General features: G+C 43.1%; 1 protein-coding gene across 1 annotated transcript; it reads right to left on the bottom strand.

Moving 5' to 3' along the window:
• Positions 1–478: 478 nt before the first annotated feature.
• LOC142471405 (olfactory receptor 5P55-like) lies at positions 479–1,645 on the bottom strand. Its single transcript, XM_075578211.1, has one exon. The coding sequence runs from the start codon at positions 1,629–1,631 to the stop codon at positions 702–704; it is 930 nt and encodes a 309-aa protein (XP_075434326.1). The 5' UTR covers positions 1,632–1,645; the 3' UTR covers positions 479–701.
• Positions 1,646–22,861: the final 21,216 nt, after the last annotated feature.

Here is a 22,861-nt window from a genome sequence, read left to right as displayed (position 1 = left end):
TAGTGTGTCTGCAGGGGGCCAAGCTTTATGTATCGTGTGTCCAGGATTATCCAATGTCAATCATAAGGAAAAACATTTCCTTCTTAACCCTAGTATCGCCAATCAGATTTCTCTCTGGATTAGCTCTGAGTAATAATATATGTACACAGATAAATCAAATATATTCAGCCATATGGGTATAGGAGGTTAAAATACAAAACAAAAAATATTTATTAATTGATACTTATTAATATTTTTTGTTTTGTATTTTAACCTCCTATACCCATATGGCTTAATATATTTGATTTATCTGTGTACATATATTATCACTCAGAGTTATATATTTACTTGAGTGCAATACCTATGGGAACGCTTTCTTTTGGTCACCTCTGACCACATCCTATTCATTAGTCTATAGTTCCATGCACCACTTTTTACTTTGACATAGATTATTAAGGTGAGCAGTGTTTTTCCATTCCCCATTTTTTTTTCTCTCTGGATTAACATGCTTCCTATGTTTAATTTATTTGATATACCCTGTATATATTTGATATATTGTACCCTGTATCCCTGCACATATTTCCTTTCTAGAAATATGTCTAACCTTTCCTTAAAGATATTTACTGTACATATCAGTCATCACAGTCTCCATGGGTAGGATATTAAGTAGACTTATATTTACTCTTTGAGTCAATAAGACCCGTTTAGCTCTGTTATGCTTCTCACCTTGTCTTGCTAACTAGTTTCCAGAAGGCTGCCCTAATCTCCTGGCTCCTCAGGCTGTATATTATGGGATTAAACAATGGGGTCACCATAAGGTACAGCAAAGACAGGACTTTATTGAAATTTACTGAGTGTCCTCTGGATGGGACCACATATATGGTGATCAACGTTCCATAGAATAAGGACACAACTGTCAGATGGGAACTGCAGGTGGAGAAGGCTTTTTGTCTCCCACTGGTGGAAGGGATCCTGAGGATGGTGAGGAAGATACTGACGTAAGTTACAATGATTAAGATAAATGAGGAGAAGGCTAAAGGAATAGAGAGAACAAGATCTTCTAATTTCAAAAAGGAGGTGTCCGTGCAGGACAAATAAAGAAGGGGATCAAAATCACAGAATACGTGGTCAATTACATTGGGGCCACAGAATTGCAACATACCTAGTTGGGTGGTTATAATTAGGGACATTGTGAAACCCAAGAACCAAGACCAGAAAACTAGATGAAACTGGAGCTTGGTGTCCATAATGGAGGTATAACGCAAAGGGTGACAGATGGCCAAGTATCGGTCATAAGACATCACTGCAAGAAGGAAGCTCTCTGTAGTTACTGAGACAGCAAAGAAATAAAATTGAGTAATGCAGACATTAAAAGAAATGGTGGCTCCTTCTCCCAATACACCATGGAGCATGTTGGGGACAATATTTGTTGTAATCAAGATGTCAGTTAGAGATAGATGTCTGAGGAAGAAGTACATGGGAGAGTGGAGTTTGTGACTGGTTGACACCAACACGATGATCAGGAGGTTTCCAGTTAATGTAATCATGCAAATCCCGAGAAACACAAAGAAGACGGGAATCCTGAGGCTCTGAAGATCCTTAAATCCCAGCAGGAGGAATTCTGTAACTCTTGTCTGGTTCTCCACACGCATTGTGATCAGATCCTTCCCCCTTCCTGCAATATGCCAAAGGGAAAGAAGTTATAGGGAGTCTGCCCAGTAACGGGTAATAGTCATTATAATGGGAACGTAGGAGATACGGTAACAGGACCATGGAAAGGGTAATGTTAGGATCACTGACTGGTTAGAACAAGTAAGATAAATATTATATCACAATATACAGAGTATGGCAAACATCTACTAAAACTATTAAATATTAATATAATACAATATTGATTGAGGTCACATTTGAAGGAAACCCCTTTGTGGGATACAAATTTCATGCATAAAAATACCACCACAAATAATGTAACATTTTCTAAGATAAATACAGTTTCTATAACAATTAACTATTTAACGAAAATAAAATAAAAGCTTTCATTAAGGAGACATAGGTTTCAATGCTGTGTTGGAGCAAAGTTTGTGCAAAGAGAGATATTTTCCATGTGTGTGTGTTGGCATCTGCAGGAAACCAGGAGACCCCAGTAATGTAAGGACACTTTATTGGAACGTGTTATACAGAATACAAAGCGCTAATACAAGTACAGGAGCAACTTCACAATGTCCTGTGTGCCTGACATGTAATAAGGATAATATGCAAGATTATATAATTTATTTCCACTCAAACTGTCAGTCATACTCAGTACTTCCCAGGAGGTCTGAGTGCTCAAGGAACAGACTCATATCTTCCACCTACAATACTACAAAGAATACTTCCACCTATCATACTACAAAGAATACTTCCACCTATCATACTAGAAAGAATATTTCCACCTATCATACTACAAAGAATACTTCCACCTATCATACTACAAAGAATACTTCCACCTATCATACTACAAAGAATACTTCCACCTATCATGCTACAAAGAATACTTCCACCTATCATACTATAAAGAATACTTCCATCTATCATACTACAAAGAATTCTTCCACCTATCATACTACAAAGAATTCTTCCACCTATCATACTACAAAGAATACTTCCATTATGTACATTGTTGATTCCATAAAGATACAGTTTTACAAAATATCCCCCTTCCCCTTCTTCTCAATCTTGGGTCCCAGAGTATATTGACGTATTTAAGTGTTTCCAAATAAGGGACAAGATGGAAATTCTGCTATATTACATTTGCTTTTGTATATCACACACAAGATGGCGGCACACAGGTTTATGTGCAAGAAAAGTTTGATGAGACGTGACTCCATGCTTGTAGCAGACCAAATAACGTTTTGGGGACACAGCCCCTTCCTCAGATAATGGGGAGAAACTCAATGAGGAAGGGGCTGTGTCCCTGAAACTTTATTTGGTCTGCTACGAGCATGGAGTCACGTCTCAGCAATCTTTTTGCACCTAAACCTGTGTGCCTCCATCTTGTGTGTGACATACTTGGTGTGCGCCCTCAGTTGGAACATTGGGGCTTGGGTGGGTTAGCCAGCACCAGGACTTGTACATGGTTTCCCTTTTATGGCAATGATTGTGCCTGTACCTATCTATATACGGCTACTTCCTTTGCTTTGTTTTGGGAGAATGTGATAAAATACTGAATATTCTATTTGCTGTATATCTTACAGTTGAAGCATTAAATGAAACTTCATGTGAAGGTGACAATCTGCCCGAGGAGACAATGCCTCCCTGTGACCTCTCCTACAGAGCCGGATATATCTCAGGAGCATTGGAAGTTACTGAAGAAGAGGAAATGTATTTGTTGAATACCATTGATGTACCAAACAAACTCAAATATTAACAATATAATCCATATTTACAAAGCGATGTCACTCCATAAGATAGCACTGCTTAGATAATATGCCCATTTATAACCCATTCAAGGAATTAGGCTGTAAGAGGTCTTCCAGCTGCTAATGTGTAATGGAGTAGCATGTCTTAGTAGACATGGCCATACATGTGTACAGTACGCAGACTAATAAGTGTGTTATAAAGGTTCTCACTGCCATCCTGATAATTACAGGGCTTCTTATAAACAGGGTCCCCCTGAAGGTAAGATATCCCCCCAAGAAGAAAGATAAATGATCGCACCAAACAAGTAGGGGCTGGTGCTATAGTTACATTAAGGGGCAGAAGGAGGGAGATAAGGAAGAATATACACGGTATAAAGAGATAATCCGGAGAAGCGCAAAGTAACACCTTATCTGTGTAAGTGTCTGTTTCTCACCTGTCTGCCTAATACAATGTATTTACAGTTAATAACACGCTGAGTGGCCCCCACATCATGTACCTACCACATATTGTACTACGCTGATGTATTTGTTAGCACCTGATCTGTTTAAGTGTCTGTTTCTCACCTGTCCGCCTAATACAATTACTCAAACTTCCCATAACCACTGGATTATCCCAAATGGTTATGATGAAGTTAAACAATGGAGTCCCCACAGCACAAACGGTTACTTACAATAAATCTTTATTGGGTGGTACCACAAACTCAGCTATCATTGTCCCGTAAAATATGGACACAATGGTGAGAGGAGAAAGGCCGGGAGAGGAGAACGTCTGTGTCACAGAGGAGAAGGGAATCCTGGGGACGGTGAGAATAACTGGTAGATAACTTGCCACAATGACTATATATTAAAGGAGCATCACAGGAACGTATGCCATTATAGTTTCCATCTCTACCACCCAAGTGTTTGGGATAGAAAAGTTCAGAAGAGGTACAATATCACAGTAGTAACGATCAATTATCATGGATCCCCAAAACAGAGCCTGATACCAGTATATGAAAATCACTGCAATCCATGGTGCTAAAAATCCTAAAACCCATGGCCTGATATCACTAATGTCCACATATCGGTCATAGGACATCACTGTAAGAAGAGAGCGTTCTTCACCACTTAATGTTCTGTAGAGGTAAAACCGTGAGATGTTATCAATAACAGAAATGGAGCCTCCACCTCTCCCTGTGACATGTAGCATGTTAGGGACAATACTTGTGGTAAGTATCATGTCAGATATGGACAGACTTCTAAGGAAGACGTAGATGGGAGAGTGTAGCCGGTGCCCCGATGGCACTAATGCAGTGATCAGGAGATGTCCGCGTACTGTCACAAAGTGACTCACAAGGGACAGGCAGAAGAGAATGGTCTTCCGGTTGTGACGTCTCTGGAGCTCTGGGACTGTAGCCAGGTTCTCCTCATCACACATCGCCTGATGGTATAAAGTGGATACGTCCTTATAGTGCATAATATACTGTTATTGTTACATCTCACATAGAAACACACAAAGTATATTACTACAGGTAGGGACAATGTAGGGGGGTGAGGGGGAGGGGGAGGATATTACTTATCTAAGTTTCCAAGTGGAAAAACTGGTGAAGAAAATATAGTGATGCTGTTTCTTTGATGCACTTGAATTAGTCATTTGTATTTTTAATATTATATTTATCCAAACATACGTGTTATTGTACATTTTACTTTAATACTGATTTTAACATTTGGTTTCAGTGATTATCTAGGTGGGACCGTTCTAATAAGTACAAAGCGCAGAGAAATATATATTGTAATGTATTATACCATAAAGTGTATTACAGATCTATACATGTTCATCAAAGACCATAAACTTTAGAAAGGCAGATTTTAATAAACTGAAGTCTAATCTACAATGAATACAATGGGATGATGTTTTTGCAGGGAAAAATGTAGAAGATAAATGGGCAGTCTTTAAAACATTGTTAGAAAAGCACACTTATCATTGTATACCCTTGGGTAACAAGTATAAAAGAAACAAGTCAAAACCAATGTGGTTAAATAAATAGGAATGGGAGGAAAAGGACAGAGACATCGTATCAGAATTATAAGTTATGTAATAAAAATTGCAAAAGGGCAATCAAATTAGCAAAAATGGATAGTGAAAAAAGGATTGCAATAGAAAGTAAGGTCAACACTATAATGTTCTTTAATAACCTTAATAACAAAAAAAATCAGAAAAGAAAATATAGGACCTTTTCAGTGTGAGATGGAGATTATTGGAGATAAGGGAAAAGCTGAGGTATTAAACAAATTATTTGCCTCTGTGTTTACCAGGAAAGAATCATGTTCAATAGTAGTGCCGCAGGAGGAAGCCACAGCCTCCATATTAATGAACAATTGGTTAATTGAGGAAGAAGTTCATAGGCGGCTTGAAAAAATAAGGCACCTGGCCCCTATGGCATACATTGTATTGTATTGTATTGTATGTCTTTATTTATATAGCGCCATTAATGTACATAGCGCTTCACAGTAGTAATACATGGGGTTATCAAATAAATAACAGATAATATAAATAACAGATCATGGGAATAAGTGCTTCAGACATAAAAGTAACATTAAGGAAGAGGAGTCCCTGCCCCGAGGAGCTTACAGTCTAATTGGTAGGTAGGGAGAATGTACAGAGACAGTAGGAGGGAGTTCTGGTAAGTGCGTCTGCAGGGGGCCAAGCTTTATGTATCGTGTTCAGAATATCCACAGTGCTATTCATATGCTTCTTTAAGCAAGTGTGTCTTAAGGTGGGTCTTAAAGGTGGATAGAGAGGGTGCTAGTCGGGTACTGAGGGGAAGGGCATTCCAGAGGTGTGGGGCAGAAAGTGAGAAAGGTTTAAGGCGGGAGAGGGCTTTAGATACAAAGGGGGTAGAAAGAAGACATCCTTGAGAAGAACGCAAGAGTCTGGATGGTGCATAACGAGAAATTCATCCAAAAGTTCTCAAGGAGTTAAGCTCAGTAATATCCAAACCATTATATTTAGTATTCAAGGACTCTATTTCCACAGGCTCAGTACCACAAGATTGGCGTAAAGAAAATGTGGTGCCTATATTTAAAAAGGGAGCTAGATCACCACCGGGGAATTACAGACCTGTAAGCCTGACTTCAATAGTGGGGAAACTACTTGAAGGTTTAATACGGGATAAAATTCAGGAATACCTAATGGATGACAAAATTATTAGAAATCGTCAGCATGGATTTATGAAGGATAGATCATGCCAAAAGAACCTTCTTTGTTTCTTTGAGGAGGTAAGTAGGGCAGGTTGATGGCAGATGAGGTTTAATACAGATAAATGTAAGGTTATGCATTTGGGAAGCAAGAGAAAAGGCGACTTACAAATTAAATGGGGATAAATTGGGGGAATCCTTGATGGAGAAGGAATTAGGAGTGCTTGTAGACAGCAGGCTTAGCAATAGTGCACAGACTCAGGCAGTAGCTGCAAAGGCAAATAAGATCTTATCTTGCATTAAACAGGCAATGGATGAAAGGGAAATAACCTCTTAATAAAGCATTGGTAAAACCACACCTTGAATATGGAGTACAATTTTGGGCACCACTCCTTAGAAAAAATATTATGGAACTATTTATCCCAAAGACAGTACAAAGGACTCGGGGACATCCTTTAAGGTTGGAGGAAAGGAGATTTCACTAGCAACAAAGGAAAGGGTTCTTTACAGTAAGGGCAGTTACAATGTGGGATTCATTACCCATGGAGACTGTGATGGCAGATACAATAGATTTGTTCAAAAAAAGGTTGGACATCTTTTTAGTAAGGAAAGGTATAGAGGGATATACCAAATAAGTATACATGGGAAGGATGGTGATCCAGGGAGAAATCTGATTGCCAAAGTAAGCAAATCATTTATTTTCCCCCTTATGAGATATCATTGGATGATATTTCACTTGGGGTATTTTGTTTGCCTTCCTTTGGATCAATATACTGTAAGTATGGATATAGAATAACGTATCAGTAGTCTAAACTTAGCAAAGGTTGCACTTGATGGACGTATGTCTTTTTCAACCTCATCTACTATGTAACTATGTAACTATGTATGTAACTATGTAACTATGTAACTGTGTAACTATGTATGTAACTATGTAACTATGTTATGACTTTGTAGCATTGCACAATACACATTATATCTAGCAAAAACTACAGTACCTATTTATTTTATATTCATGTATGATCAATAATGATCATATCAAATGTATCATATATTTTAAACAATTAAAAAATGATATCATATACTTTAAACAAACTCAAGGACATACGGGAAACCCCACATAAATCTTAATATATCTTTCTAGAAATAATGTGCTACCCAGTGTTTTCCTACCCTCTATAAATAAAAAGTATAGCTAGATTAATTTTCACAACAATCTGTAGTGATACAGAATATGTATTATAGAGACTATTGTTAATATTAACATTTTTACTTGTAATATTTTCCAGATCTTTAGCCTGAAAAATCATTTCCTGAACCTGCGCAGAACAATGTGCGCTGATCTTGGAAGCCCCCATATTATATGGTGTTTAATACAATATACTGAGAATGGATTGTGCCATCATGGACTCAGGGGGACAGGGATAAAGCCAGCTGAGGCCATCTTCATCCCTCTAATAAGACTTCTGTACACTGGCGACACACTTTATTCGAGCTTGGCTAGTCCCACGAATTCGGGTATACCCGGGTGTATTGAGGTTTGTGACTGTTTTCTGCCCGAGTGCATTGAGTTATTTTCCAAGCAGTGATTGAAGCATTTTATTCCCGCTGGCTGCAATACTGCACAGTATATATATATATACTGCATTAAAATTCATGAATTTATGCCATCTGGTAGACATGCGAAGCATTGCAGCCTATTAAATCCTAATCATTAGCATTTAACAGATCAGCCGCCCATCAGCCAGGCATGAACCCAGGCTGGGAAGGCAAATGCAACGGGGCTTGTTAGAGGTGAGGAGTGGCGCATTCCAGGTATCTGCCAGGTACATACCGGGTATTTGCTCGAATAAAGTGTGTCGGTGCAGTATGTGATGCTATATGCAACAAGGTATTGTCCTTTGAACAACACAGTAATATGTGAAATTAATAGCATTATACACCCACCTGCTGCATTACAAACACGGAGATAACCTAGGAACGTCTGGCTGCCCATTTCCCATCTCACATATTGTTTAGAGAACTCGGGGGCACCAGGATACGTCGACGTTGGTTTACGTACAGTAAAATTGTCCTAGATATCTGACCCTCAATGTCTGCAATTCTGTTATGTAACCCTCCCATCTTATTCAATAAATCTGAAACCCTAATAAGCATGTTCTTGTTAATTTACCTCAATCACAGCACGGTCACAGAGTCACCAAGCATCTTACTTAATGGTACTAACTCCCATCCAGAGCCAGGACATGGTGTTCTTCTGGGGATGAGATAACGTCTGGTGAATTCCTGGCAAAATCATTGTCAAAACATGAATTGATGTTGGAAATGTGGGATTTCTTAGATACTTTTAGCCCTTAAAAGTTCTGCCAACTGCTTCTCTGGGAATATACATTTTGGTAAAAAAAAATAAAAACGGTAATGTATTTTGGAAAGTTTTGCACATGTATATGTACAACCTCCAGCACTAAGTAGAATATTTTAACTTACCACAATTCCACGTCGGTGGTACAGGACAGCAGAGGGTAACGTTCCAAAGTTTCACATTTCAGTCCTAATGTGTGGCAGATTTCCCCACAATGCTGGAACAATGTCCCCCGGGAAGAGTAGAGGAAATGAGACAATGTTACAGGAAGCCTTTAGTTGGTCGGTGTAACGGCCGAGTCTTCTGCTCCCATATGAAGAGTGGTGGAACTGCTCACAGGTCTCGCGTATTTATATTCTCTTATTACAGTGTAGAGATACAGTATGGGACCACGTGGATCTCTGCACTGAATCCCATCGTGGCCAATTACAGGTGAATCCATAAGTACGTTTGTACGGAGTTATTATCCTCACGATGATTAACTCATATGAGATTTACACTTTGATTAACCCCCTGATAAAACTGACAAACCAATTGTAATAATAATAAAAACATTTCATCATCTGTGTTGGAAAAGTTTTGTTATGTTAATATTAATTTAACCCTTATGGGGTATTGTGGCCATTCTGGGACATTCAAAGGGATCAGTCCAAATATTGTAATTCCAATAATCCTTTATACTATTATACTGTAAACAGGCAGCACTGTATAGTGGTGGTAAGTATCAATAAACTGATAATGAATATGTCAGGCTTTATATGTATGATGAGTATTTGTCCACTAATTAATAACATGCTGACGTATATTGCTATATAGTTATAGAGAGTATCTCTACCCAGTGCTAATGAACATGCTGTGTTATATAACGATTATTTCCCTATCTTGGGGCTGAGTACATAACTCATTAAGCATGTCCATGTCACCCGGCCAAAAACCCTCAAATTCACTGCTATTCTCGTATCTCCGGTATGCAAACCGCGTCTAGAAACTCGCCTTTACTTAACACGTCCTGAAGGCCGGTGAGATCGGTATCGCGAGTTACATCCGAGCCGGAAATCTGGGATTGGTGAGAGAGCAAAACCCATAAGTCAGACCGGGGATGGAGTTACCACCTCAGGTCGTTCCGCTTCTAAAGCAAGCACACTCCGGGCAGCTTAGCTGTTACACCGGGCAGTTTTGCTGTTACACCGCTTGTTATGTTAATATTAATTTAACCCTTATGGGGTATTGTGGCAATTCTTGGACATTCAAAGGGATCGGCCCAAACATAGTAATTCCAATAATCCTTTATACTATTATAAACAGGCAGCACTGTATAGTGGTGGTAAGTATCTATAAACTGATAATGAATATGTCAGGCTTTATATGTATGATGAGTATTTGTCCACTAATTAAGAACTTGCGGACGTATATAGCTATATAGTTATAGAGAGTATCTCTACTCAGTGCTAATGAACATGCTGTGTTATATAACGATTATTTCCCTATCTTGGGGCTGAGTACATAACTCATTAAGCATGTCCATGTCACTCGGCCAAAAACCCTCAAATTCACTGCTATTCTCGTATCTCCGGTATGCAAACCGCGTCTAGAAACTCGCCTTTACTTAACACCTCCTGAAGGCCGGTAAAATCGGTATCGCGAGTTACATCCAGAGCTGGAAATCTGGGATTGGTGAGAGAGCAAAACCCATAAATCAGACCGGGGATGGAGTTAGCGCCAACTCAGGTCATTCCTCTTCTAAAGCAAGCACACTCCGGGCAGCTTAACTGTTACACCGGGCGGTTTGGCTGTTACATACGGGCGGTTTGGCTGTTACTCCGGGCAGCTTAGCTGTTACACCGAGCGGTTTGGCTGTTACACCGAGCGGTTTGGCTGTTACTCCGGGCAGCTTAGCTGTTACACCGAGCGGTTTGGCTGTTACACCGGGCGGCTTAGCTGTTACACCGGGCGGTTTTTCTGTTACACCGGGCGGTTTGGCTGTTAATCCAGGCAGTTTGGCTGTTACACCGGGTGGTTTGGCTGTTACACCGGGTGGTTTGGCTGTTACACCGGGTGGTTTGGCTGTTACACCGGGCGGTTTGGCTGTTACTCCAGGCGGTTTTTCTGTTACACCGGGTGGTTATTCTGTTACACCGGGCGGTTTGGCTGTTACACCGGGTGGTTTTTCTGTTACACCGGGTGGTTTGGCTGTTACACCGGATGGTTTGGCTGTTACACCGGGTGGTTTGGCTGTTTCACCGGGTGGTTTGGCTGTTACACCGGGTGGTTTGGCTGTTACACTGGGAGGTTTGGCTGTTACACCGGGCTGTTTGGGTGTTATACCGGATGGTTTGGCTGTTGCCCCGGGCGGTTTGGCTGTTACACCGGATGGTTTGGCTGTTACACCGGGTGGTTTGGCTGTTAGACTGGGTGGTTTTTCTGTTACACCGGGTGTTTGGCTGTTACACCGGGAGGTTTGGCTGTTACACTGGGTGGTTTTTCTGTTACACCGGGAGGTTTGACTGTTACACCGGGCGGTTTGGCTGTTACACCGCGCGGCTTGGCTGTTACACCGGGCGGTTTTTCTGTTACACCGAGCGGTTTGGCTGTTACACCGGGTGGTTTAGCTGTTATTCCGGGCGGTTTGGCTGTTACTCCGGGCGGTTTGGCTGTTACTCCGGGCAGTTTGGCTATTACACCTGGTGGTTTGGCTGTTACTCCGGGCGGTTTGGCTGTTACACCGGGCGGTTTGGCTGTTACACCGGGCGGTTTGGCTGTTGCACCGGGCGGTTTGGCTGTTACACCGGGTGGTTTGGCTGTTACACCGGGTGGTTTAACTGTTATTCCGGGCGGTTTGGCTGTTACTTCGGGCGGTTTGGCTGTTACACCGGGCGGTTTGGCTGTTACACCGGGCGGTTTGGCTGTTACACCGGGTGGTTTAACTGTTATTCCGGGCGGTTTGGCTGTTACTTCGGGCGGTTTGGCTGTTACACCGGGCGGTTTGGCTGTTACACCGGGCGGTTTGGCTGTTACTCCGGGCAGTTTGGCTGTTACACCGGGCGGTTTGGCTGTTACACCGGGTGGTTTGGCTGTTACACCGGGTGGTTTGGCTGTTACTCCGGGCAGTTTGGCTGTTACTCCGGGCAGTTTGGCTGTTACTCCGGGCAGTTTGGCTGTTACTCCGGGCGGTATGTCACTTTTTCTGGAAGCCGTTTAGACTAAGTGATTTGCAATAGAGGATATGGGGTTTTTTTTTCTCACAATTTATTCCGCTTTTTGGGACCATGTCAAATCGCGCCGACAACTTCTAGGGTACAAGACCCGTCATCATATGTATCAATGGCAAAGAAGATGAACTCTGAGAAAAATAATATAGAAATTCTTTTTTATCTTGTATAGAGCGAGCAGTGTAGACAGCACTGTACTGTATATAGTATTACTGCAGGCAGGAGCCCCTGCCCTGCAGAGCTTACAATCTATCTTTTGGTGCCTGTGGCCCTGGGAGATAAAGTGATAAAGCGGTATTGACCTGCCCACGGTCACACCCAAGGTCACACCCAAGGACACACCAAAGGTCATACCCAAGGTTACGCCCAAGGCCATACCCAAGGGCACAACCAAGGCCATACCCAAGGCCACAACCAAGGTCATACCCAAGGTTACGCCCAAGGCCATGCCCAAGGGCATACCCAAGGGCACAACCAAGGCCATACCCAAGGCCACAACCAAGGTCATACCCAAGGTTACGCCCAAGGCCATGCCCAAGGGCATACCCAAGGTTACGCCCAAGGCCATACCCAAGGGCACAACCAAGGCCATACCCAAGGCCACAACCAAGGTCATACCCAAGGTTACGCCCAAGGCCATGCCCAAGGGCATACCCAAGGGCACAACCAAGGCCATACCCAAGGCCACAACCAAGGTCATACCCAAGGTTAAGCCCAAGGCCATGCCCAAGGGCATACCCAAGGACACATCCAAGGTCATACCTAAGGTCACATCCACGGTCATACCCAGGGTCCCCCCCCCAAGGTCATACCGAAGGTCACACCCAAGGTCACAGAGCAGACACGGGGAATTGAACCAGGTTCCACTGATTCAAAGTCAGTGCCATGGTTGGTCAGAGTTAGAGGCTTTCTTCATTGAGACGCTGCTTTAAATCTATTATATTGTGAAACGACCACTGAGAGCCTGTATAACCAAAACACCTGCATTCATTCTGCTTAGAAACACAACAAGAAATCTCTTACTGTTATATGACCAAGTTACTATATTACTAAGACCACTTTCTATGCACATATGTCTAAAATAAGCTAATAAGTTGAGGTCTTTAGAATGAAGGAACTGGGTGAAAACTGCGGTAGAATGAAAAAGTTATTACTAGTCTCATAGCACGTTCGAGCATATCGTATGACATGGCTGGAGGGGCCAGGAAACTGGCTGATCTTAGAAGACATCTCATTTAATAGCGTTGCCCCACCCACGAAAGGGACAGTAGTAAAAAGACAAATATTTACGCTATGCTGAGAAACACGTCCTCCAAGTTCTTTCAGTGAAAATAAACTTCTGAGTTTGGTTTCTCATTCGGCTGCCTTTTCCAGGATGGCGTCGGCTTCTCTGAGAGTGGAATTAAATTATTAACCTACTATAAACAAACACTTACCGCAGTGTTTTTCAAGCAGGGTTCCTAGGAACGCTTGGGTTCCCCCGGCTTCCCTAATGGGTTGGTAGGAAGATACAGGGGCGCACCGATGAGGCTCGCTCTGGAATATGGCGTGTATAATGATGCGTGTAGGATATACAGATGCACGTGGGGAGGCCGATTATAATAAAAACAATAATAAAAACAATACTGGCCCAGTGTGGATACTGCAGCTCAGCCCGAGGAGGATCGTCCCAGCGATCCTCAAATGGTATTTGAAGAAGAATAGGGGAGCGCAGAGAGAAAAGCAGTGTTAATATTACACAACTTACAACAGTAATGCATAGTGCAAACCATTATGCATTCCATAATGCATAGTGCAAACCATAATGCATTCCATAATGCAGAGTGCAAACCATAATGCATTCCATAATGCATAGTGCAACCCATAATGCATTCCATAATGCATAGTGCAACCCATAATGCATTCCATAATGGATAGTGTAAACCTTAATGCATTCCATAATGCATAGTGCAAACCAAAATGCATTACACAATGCATAGTGCAGACCATAATGCATTCCATAATGCATAGAGCAAACCATAATGCATTCCATAATGAATAGTGCAAACCAATGTATTAGTGTTTTTCATTATATAACTGGTTGTGTTGTTATCATTGTCCAAGCGGGGTCGTTGGAATCCACAGGGGGGAGGATGTAGCCTGACCCCTGATTCACCCCAAAGAGCGGGAGGTTGCGCTTGCAAATAGTAGTGGCAAAAGCCCGCAAAGGAGGAGAGTGCATTTGGTGGGAGAAAGCAGTTCCTTGACCCAGCAGCCCTGCGGGGAGGGTCAGGTGAGAGAGTCTAGCCAATGGGCAGGGGAGGTGCCAGAGATATAGGCAGTGGTTTCGCGCATGTGGAGCTAGAGCTGATTGGAGAGGAGAGGAGACGGAGAGTCTGTGAGGGGAGGTTGAACCGCCCTGGCGCAGGCCAGGTGCCCCAGGCCCAGTTAGCCCTGAGTCACCTTAGAGACAAGCTGAGCTAGGGATCGCCTTAGTAAGGTTCCTGTCCCCCCTAGTAACTGTAAGTTTTGACCGGGACTATACTGTCGAGAGGGAGGTCTGGGCTCAGACCCCCCTGGAGTTGCCGGAGTCTGGGTGGGAACGCCCCGGACCCTAGAGAGGGAGAGAGAGAGAGATAGAGTGGTGTCGATGTACAGAGACCCTTTTTGAAGATCGTGGCAGTTCCGAGCACCGCAGTGCTCGGCAGGTATTTCATCAAGTGCACCACCGGTACCATTAATTCACCCGAGACATAGTGGCTGCGCAGTCACCCATACACACACATAGGGCCTGCTGTGAGTGGGAGGACTAATCCGTAAGGATCGGACACGGGGTGGGCTCACCCGGTGGTGGGTGTGGGGATTATTGTTGGCATCCGCCGTGGCGCAGGTTGTGGGGCTTCCGCCGTGGCGCTAGGTAATGTTGATGTCCGCCGTGGCGTATTATATAACATATACACCTATATAGGAATGTTATGGCATGTAATGTACTGTGAGTTTGGTCTGCAAGTCAAAGAGATTGGTTTTAGAACTTGGCTGTGTACTGCACCGACACACTTTATTCGAGCAAATACCCAGTATGTACCTGGCAGATACCTGGAATGCGCCGCTCCTCACCTCTGACAAGCCCCGTTGCATTTGCCTTCCCAGCCTGGGTTCATGCCTGGCTGACGGACGGCTGATCTGTTAAATGATAATGATTAGGATTTAATAGGCTGCAATGCTTCGCGTGTCTACCAGATGGCATAAATTCATGAATTGTAATGCAGTATATATATATATACTGTGCAGTATTGCAGCCAGCGGGAATAAAATGCTTCAATCCCTGCCTGGAAAATACCTCAATGCACTCGGGCAGAAAACAGTCACAAACCTCAATACACCCGGGTATACCCGAATTCGTGGGACTAGCCAAGCTCGAATAAAGTGTGTCGCCAGTGTAAGTGTAATTCTTGCATATACGTCCTGCGAAGACCCACTCCCCCTTTGGCGGGAGCTGTCGCAGGTGGAGGCGCTGCACCCGTTATAAATATTGCGTGCACCACAGGCTCAACGTGGCAGAGACTCAGGCCCTGTGAGCCAGCAGGTAATAATGGAATATTGCACTCCAGTAATTTATTCATTGTCTCAACATAGATACATCGATGACGTTCCACCTGTGTTTTTAAATATATTCTGTTTTTTATTCAATCCTTTCCAAAATATGCATATATATACATTTACATTCATTATCAGACTAGTAAGGGGAACATTTGTTTTTCATTGCAGATCAGCTAAACCAAAACCTGAAATGGAGCCTGAGAAACATTGGATTAGAAAGATATATATTTTTAAAACCACCAGCAGTATTAACTTTAAACATTTATGTCTACCTGTCTGTCTCTCTGTCTCTCTCTGTCTGTCTTTGTGGGAACGCATTAACCTTTGGAAAAGGGAACGTCTGTTCGTGTTTAGGTAACGTCACTTTATGAGCTCTTTGGATCAAACCCGGACTGTGTATCGCTCAACTGTTAATTTAGTATAGGGCATTGTAAAAGTATACTTTTAGAGCTCTATGAATACATTCATAATAATACAAATGAAAACAAAAAGAAGAGAAACATGTTGCCTCACTAATGCGTTTAATGTCCCCTTTGCTGCGTTGATAAATAGTTACTGTTATTTGGGGGGATTTACCATAGTTTTATCACACTTTCAGTCCGGAGCTAAAAATGGCTTTCTATTTGTATTTGCTTTCCTGGTTCAGTTTTACTGGGCATGTCAGTAACAACTTACTGTATCAGAATAGGGTTAACGTTATATGTTATTGAGAGAGAGAGTAAGAGAGAGAGTGTCAGAGGGAGAGAGAGAGTCAGAGGAAGAGAGAGAGTGTCAGAGGGCAGTGACGTCATTACGTCAAGGGGGCGGGACTAACGCTCGTGATCGGAGCGTGTCCTGTACCTAAACTAACTCCCATACAGAGAGTTAGCATGAAATACTATATCTCAAACTAATCTACACGAGCAGAGACTGTGTGTTTATTGAGCAACGGAGCATTAGCCTATGTATGCACAGCCACTGAGCATTACCACGATCTCTGTCCGTTTTTATGTGACTAGTTTCTCACGTTTTTATGGTTCTGAGTGTATGTACTGTAGACACTACTTGTGTACTACAATTTTTATTTTTTCCACCCATTGGATGAACGACCTCCTTTTTGTTGCAGATACACCCTCTATGACATCTGCAAAATGGTAGTGGTTAGAGAGTATGTGTGAGTGCTCTTAATATTGCTGCACCACTTAGACTTGCAGCATTACACAGGCAACACAGCAGCGATCTGCTGATCAGGAACACAGAGGGTTAAACACTCACCTGACGTGCCCATTTGTGCATACTGCAGAAATATATATCTTGTGTTATTACCTGCACATATATTGTGTGACCAATATATAATTTAACATCCATGACCACCTTGAGCTCCTAACTTGAATGGTCTACTCCTGTGTGAGCACAGAAGCAGATATACTTACCTGCCATACTCCACTGTGTATACTATATGTACACCCACCTGGTGTACCTACCTGTGTATATCGTGTGACTAAGACTATTATCACACTTACCACTACCCGGAACGTGTATATATATATAGCCACTAGTGGCTGTGTCTGTGTTTGAACACTACACTCACAGATTCCAATGGGGTTCTGAAACCACCTAACTGTACCCCGCACATATCATCAGGGATATTAGCTTACACTCCACACGTGAGACCTGGTATATATATTTTACTTTCGCTGCGCTTTTTTGGCTCATATGAGTCTCACTCATTTTGGTATTTAGCGTCTGTATTTTAACATTGAGTTAAGACTCTAATAAAGTGTTTTAACGTGCACAATTCACTCATCATTGTATACACCCCTATTCCTGTCCTCTGTATATTGTGCATCTGCAGAGTGCTCTCCATTGGGGTTCTATTCTACCCACAGTATCAGTTCATTATTCACCCCAGATAGCAGCACCTCAGAGAATAAATATTTAGCAGTTGCGAGGGTACCTTCTTTCCCTTCCCCTCCCCCCACTCTACCCTAGTGTTTACATGTCAGTAACAACTTACTGTATCAGAATAGGGTTAACGTTATATGTTATTGAGAGAGAGAGTAAGAGAGAGAGTGTCAGAGGGAGAGAGAGAGTCAGAGAGAGAGAGTCAGAGGAAGAGAGAGAGTGTCAGAGGAAGAGAGAGAGAGTCAGAGAGAGAGAGACAGAAAGAGAGAAAGCGAGATAGTGGAAGGGAGAGAGAGTCATAGGGAGAGAGCGTCAGAAAGAAAAAGAGGGATAGTGGGAGAGAGGGAAAGACAGAGAGAGGGAGAGAGAGTCGGTGAGAGTGAGAGTGTGAGAGAGAGAGAGAGAGAGAGAGAGAGAGAGAGAGAGAGAGAGAGAGAGAGAGAGAGAGAGAGAGAGAGAGAAGAATAGCTGGAGGGAGAGAGAGTGTGGAATATGGGAAGAGATAGGGAGAGATGGTAGGTGGGAGAAGAGAGGGAAAGAGGGAGGGAGTCAGAGAGAGAGAGGGTCAGAAAAAGGGAGAGAGAGATGGATAGTGGAAGGGAGAGAGTGTGGGAAAGGTAGAGGCAGAGAGAGAGAGAGGGAAAGAGGGAGAGAGAATTAGAGAGGGGTCAGAAGGAGGGTGAGAGAGATAGTGGAAAGGAGAAAGAGTGGGCGAGAGGGAGAGCATCATAAAGAGCGAGAGAGTCAGAGACAGGGAGAGAGAGAGATAAAGAGAGAAAGGGGGGAATAGAAGGTCATAAAGAGAAAGAGAGAGAGAGAGAGAGATAGAAAGAAAGAGGTTATTTAGTTAACTGAGATAGTGCCGATTGGGACACTATCACATTGGAACTCCCATTAAAATGCACAGTGCCCTCATGACATACTAGGTGCTCATTTTTTTAGGGACTGACCATAGTGACTGATCGGACGGAGCGGACGACCCGATCGTAATGGAAGTGGTTCTCTGTCCACTTCTGTTTCAAACATCGGGAGCCTAGTCGACTCATGTGAGAGGTCATGTGATCAGTCCCAATAGTGGTCGTGCGATCGGTCACGATAGCTGTCACATGGTGCGGAAGCGCTAGAGGTCCGGTGGCCCTCAGATTTCCATGTAAAGTCAAGGTTGGGATAGAGTTCCTTTTGGTTTTATTCTACTTTTTTTGTGGTCACTTCCTTATTCTCACCCATCCGATATGATCTACGTGAAAGGCCGCATGAAGAGGCTCTGTGAACATTAAACGTATACAGGTGTCTGACAAAGTCAGACACCTGGTAAAAGGACAACACTCTAGCCTCGTAGTCCAGGTATATTCCCAGGGCTTTCACCGGAGGACTTGCTCGCACTGATATTGCTTTAGAATTGGGTGTTGTGTTGGGGCCTTTGACATCAGACAAGTAGAGAAACCAGGAACTGGAATGATGCCCCAGCACACAATCTTCATCTCTTGGTATCTGGCGGTAGGCCACTCCTACCTTCCAACATGGCATCTCACTGGTTTCCACCTCCCAATAATGTTGTCCCGAAGAAAAGGCTTTGGTGCTTAAAGCTCAAGATAATCTAAACCTCTCCAGTTCAGTCAAACTTGGGTTCATGGAGTGCCAAACTGAGATATGAGTTAGCTCATCGGATATGACCATCTGATCGGATGCTGTATTTACATCCAATGTAATATTTGAGATGTGATGAATGTTGAATCCTCTCTCTTTCTGCAATCCAGGGATATGTTTTAGCAACCCACATAGCCCAGACTGTAAATTTACCATGATAAGTAACTCGTCCAGTCCTTCAACAGTGGTGGTGTCTACTTCAACATTATCCTCACTGCTGATTGGGTTAGAAGTCTTCTCCAAAAGAGATATGGGATCTGTGATATTGCGAAGCTTCTCAACCTCAATGATCATCAATCTTATCTTGGTCGCCTTTATTTCCAACTGCCGGATTAAATTAGAGACTCGAAGTGACTCCTGATCTTCCTGCCTCGAGATCTGACTCAGAGCCCGGTGTTCGAGGGTTTGCATTTCCCTCTTAATATCCCCAAACAGACCAATGACTCTGTCTCTTATACGAGCTGCTTTTCTTTGAACTCCTTTCTGATGTCCTTCCATTTGTTGCACTCTTTTCTCAGTCTCCTTTCCCGTCGCAGTCAGTATCTCTACGATACGTTGTAGTTCAGCCTTTTGTGTTTTAGAGACCTCCTTCAGCAATTCTACCAGGTGTCCCTCGTGCGGTCCAAAAAGAACACAAGATGCACAGACGTAAGTATCATCCACATGGCAGTAGTACTTCAGGAGCTCTTGGTGGAGAGAACATGTCCTGCTCTCCAGAGAAGTGGTAAGCTCAGTGAAGACATGCTCCACTGACTTACTGTGTGACTTCAGGTGGTGCTCACACAGAGAGACTTCACAATTCAGGCACTGGTTAGAAGCGGTAGCAAGACACTGTACACAGTAGGTACACACATTCTTACCATCCTTCTGTTGGGGTTGAGTAGAAAGGAAAAGCTCTACTATGCCACACATCTTGGTGTTGGCCTGAAGGTTAGCCATCGCCCCAAAACGTGTTCTGCACTCCGGACACATGCAAGATTGATTGAACTCCCGTCTCGCCCACGTATTCCCGATACATTCCTTGCAGAAGGTATGTCCACAGGGTAAGGTGACAGGGTTGGTGTAGGTGCTCAGGCATATTGAGCAGTTTAATTCCTCTCTCAGAGAAGCAGACGCCATCCAGGAAAAAAGCAGCAGAATGAGAAAACGGAGCTCAAAGGTTTCTTTTTTACTTAAGGAACAAGGCGTGGGCTCGTTCGTCAACATAATGTCAACATTTTTCTTGTAACTACTTGGTTACTTTCATGGGTGGGGCTACATTACTAAACGAGATGACTTTTAAGATTAGGCCGTTTCCGTTCGCCTCCAGTCATGTTATAGTCCGAGCAGAATGTATTCAGATCTCTCGGTTATAAGGGCTCCCTCAGTGGGCTTTTGGCAAAATAATAGATTTAATAAGCTTAACACTTGCGGGACTATTTCCTTTAAAAAATAGTGCATAAAAAAGTCCAGTAGAGTATTTGATAGTGATCCTCCTACGTTATTGGGAGTTGGGTGAGAGTGTATTTCTGTTTTGAAATTTGCTGTATTTCTGAAACAAGCTCTTAAAACAAACTTAATATTGGAAATTTACAGCCAGAACACATTGTATAGTTAAAATAAAATAATATATAATATATATATATATTAATATATATTAATGATGTATAATCTATATATAATAATATATAATATATATATAATATATATATATGGGAGAAGGAGCGGCTCAGTGAGTAACGACACTGACTGGCACTGAGTGTGAAGCAGGGGAACCTGGTGCAATTCCCGGTGTCGGCTCCTTGTGACCTTGGGCAAGTCACTTTATCTCCCTGTGCCTCAGGCACCAAATACATAGATTGTAAACCTACGGAGGGACCTGTGCCTGCAAAATGTCTCTGTAAAGCGCTGCGTACAATTAGCAGCGCTATACAAGAACATGCTATTATTATTATTATTATTATTATTATTATTATTTATATAAATATCACTTGTGAGCACATTCACATGTCTTAGACAGGTCTTCATCCCCGCCTTTAAACCATTATCACCTAGCATACAGTGCTCCCACTGCAGCAAGGGATTCTGTGTCACAATGTGTCACATTTTGCCTGGAATATCCATTCACATGGAGCCCATTTAAGCTGACGCATCGCCGTTCACACAGCTTTTAAACACAACATGGGACTAGCAAAGCCAGTCAAACCACTCACAGACATGTTTCAACCTTGATGGTCCGGCCTGCGACTCACTAGGAACGTTGCCGAACCTGTCGAGGTATCGCGAGATACGAAACGCGTAGCTCGGGAAACGTTTACTTTCCTGGCTCCTGCTGACCACCGTAGCGCTCCGTCATCACTACCCTCCAGCTCTGCCGACCAGACGCGGTCCACAGAGGAGTTCCTAGCGCGTCGCAGCCCGGTCAGGAGCACGGCTGATTTTATTCATGCAAGTGCATTGTTACTTGTGTGCGATACGTTATTAAACACTGTATTTTAACCGCATCATCCGGGCATTTTCTACCCTATTGGCCTCTGGTGCACTACGAGGGTTCATCCCCCCCACACCTCAAGCCCCGCGTACGCAGAGGGACGTCACGCCAGAGACACAGTGTTCAAGATACCCTGTGTAGTGCAGACTCACACATGGCCGTGTGAGTCCTTATTCTATTGATATATCACCTTTCTTCCATTTCCCCCGGGCATTCCCCTTTTGGGGTTGATAGCATTGGGGCTTGCACTGTTGTGTATGTGTTCTCCCCTGCACACCCCCTGCTTGCTACTTTTGGATTGCATGCTGATGTTAGTCTATTAGCTACTGTTGTAAGTTATGTAATATTGAAGCTGCTTTTCTCTCTGCGCTCCCCTACTCTTCTTCAAATACCATTTGAGGATCGCTGGGACGAACCTCCTCGGGCTGAGCTGCAGTATCCACACTGGGCCAGTGTTGTTTTTTTTGTTGTTTTTATTATAATCGGCCTCCCCACGTGCGTCTGTATATCCTACACACATCATTATACACGCCATATTCCAGAGCGTGCCTCATTGGTGCACCCCTGTATCTTTCTACCAACCCATTAGGGAAGCCGGGGGAACCCAAGTGTTCCTAGGAACCCTGCTTGAAAAACACTGCGGTAAGTGTTTGTTTATAGTAGGTTAATAATTTAATTCCACTCTCAGAGAAGCCGACGCCATCGGGTTTGGGCGGGGGTGGGAATGGGAAGGGAGGGTGAGGAGCGGGTGATGGTATTAATATAATAATAAAGAAACAATAAACATCAGTTTCAATGACTCACACGGCCTAATGTGAGACTATTCCCTCAGAGAAGAGTGGATATGGTGTTACATATATCCTCTAAATGGAGGAGTAATGGAGAAAAAACTCACACGGCCTTGTGTGAGCCCCTTCCCTCAGTGACTGGTGTTTTCAATCTTTGGGGAATCAGTCTCATCTTCCTTTCAAATTCTCCCAATGGAAGCAATGCATGAATGGCTCCTCTCCCAGGTGCCCATATACCAAGAGATGGGCAAAGCCTGGATTAGTGACGAATAAAAGTTTATTACAAAAAAAACAAATAAAAACTTTGTAGCACTCACACATAATGAGCGAACAGCCCGGTGTAACAGCCAAATCGCTCGGTGTAACAGCCA

The sequence above is a fragment of the Ascaphus truei genome, chromosome 20 (assembly GCF_040206685.1).
Source record: "Ascaphus truei isolate aAscTru1 chromosome 20, aAscTru1.hap1, whole genome shotgun sequence".
NCBI lineage: Eukaryota > Metazoa > Chordata > Amphibia > Anura > Ascaphidae > Ascaphus > Ascaphus truei.
The sequence above is the reverse complement of the archived record's forward strand: the minus strand, read 5'-3'. Positions and strand labels throughout refer to the sequence as shown.

Excerpts from the sequence above, each read along its gene's own strand:
- LOC142471405 (XM_075578211.1), bottom strand. The coding sequence starts at position 1,631 with ATGCGTGTGGAGAACCAGACAAGAGTTACAGAATTCCTCCTGCTGGGA.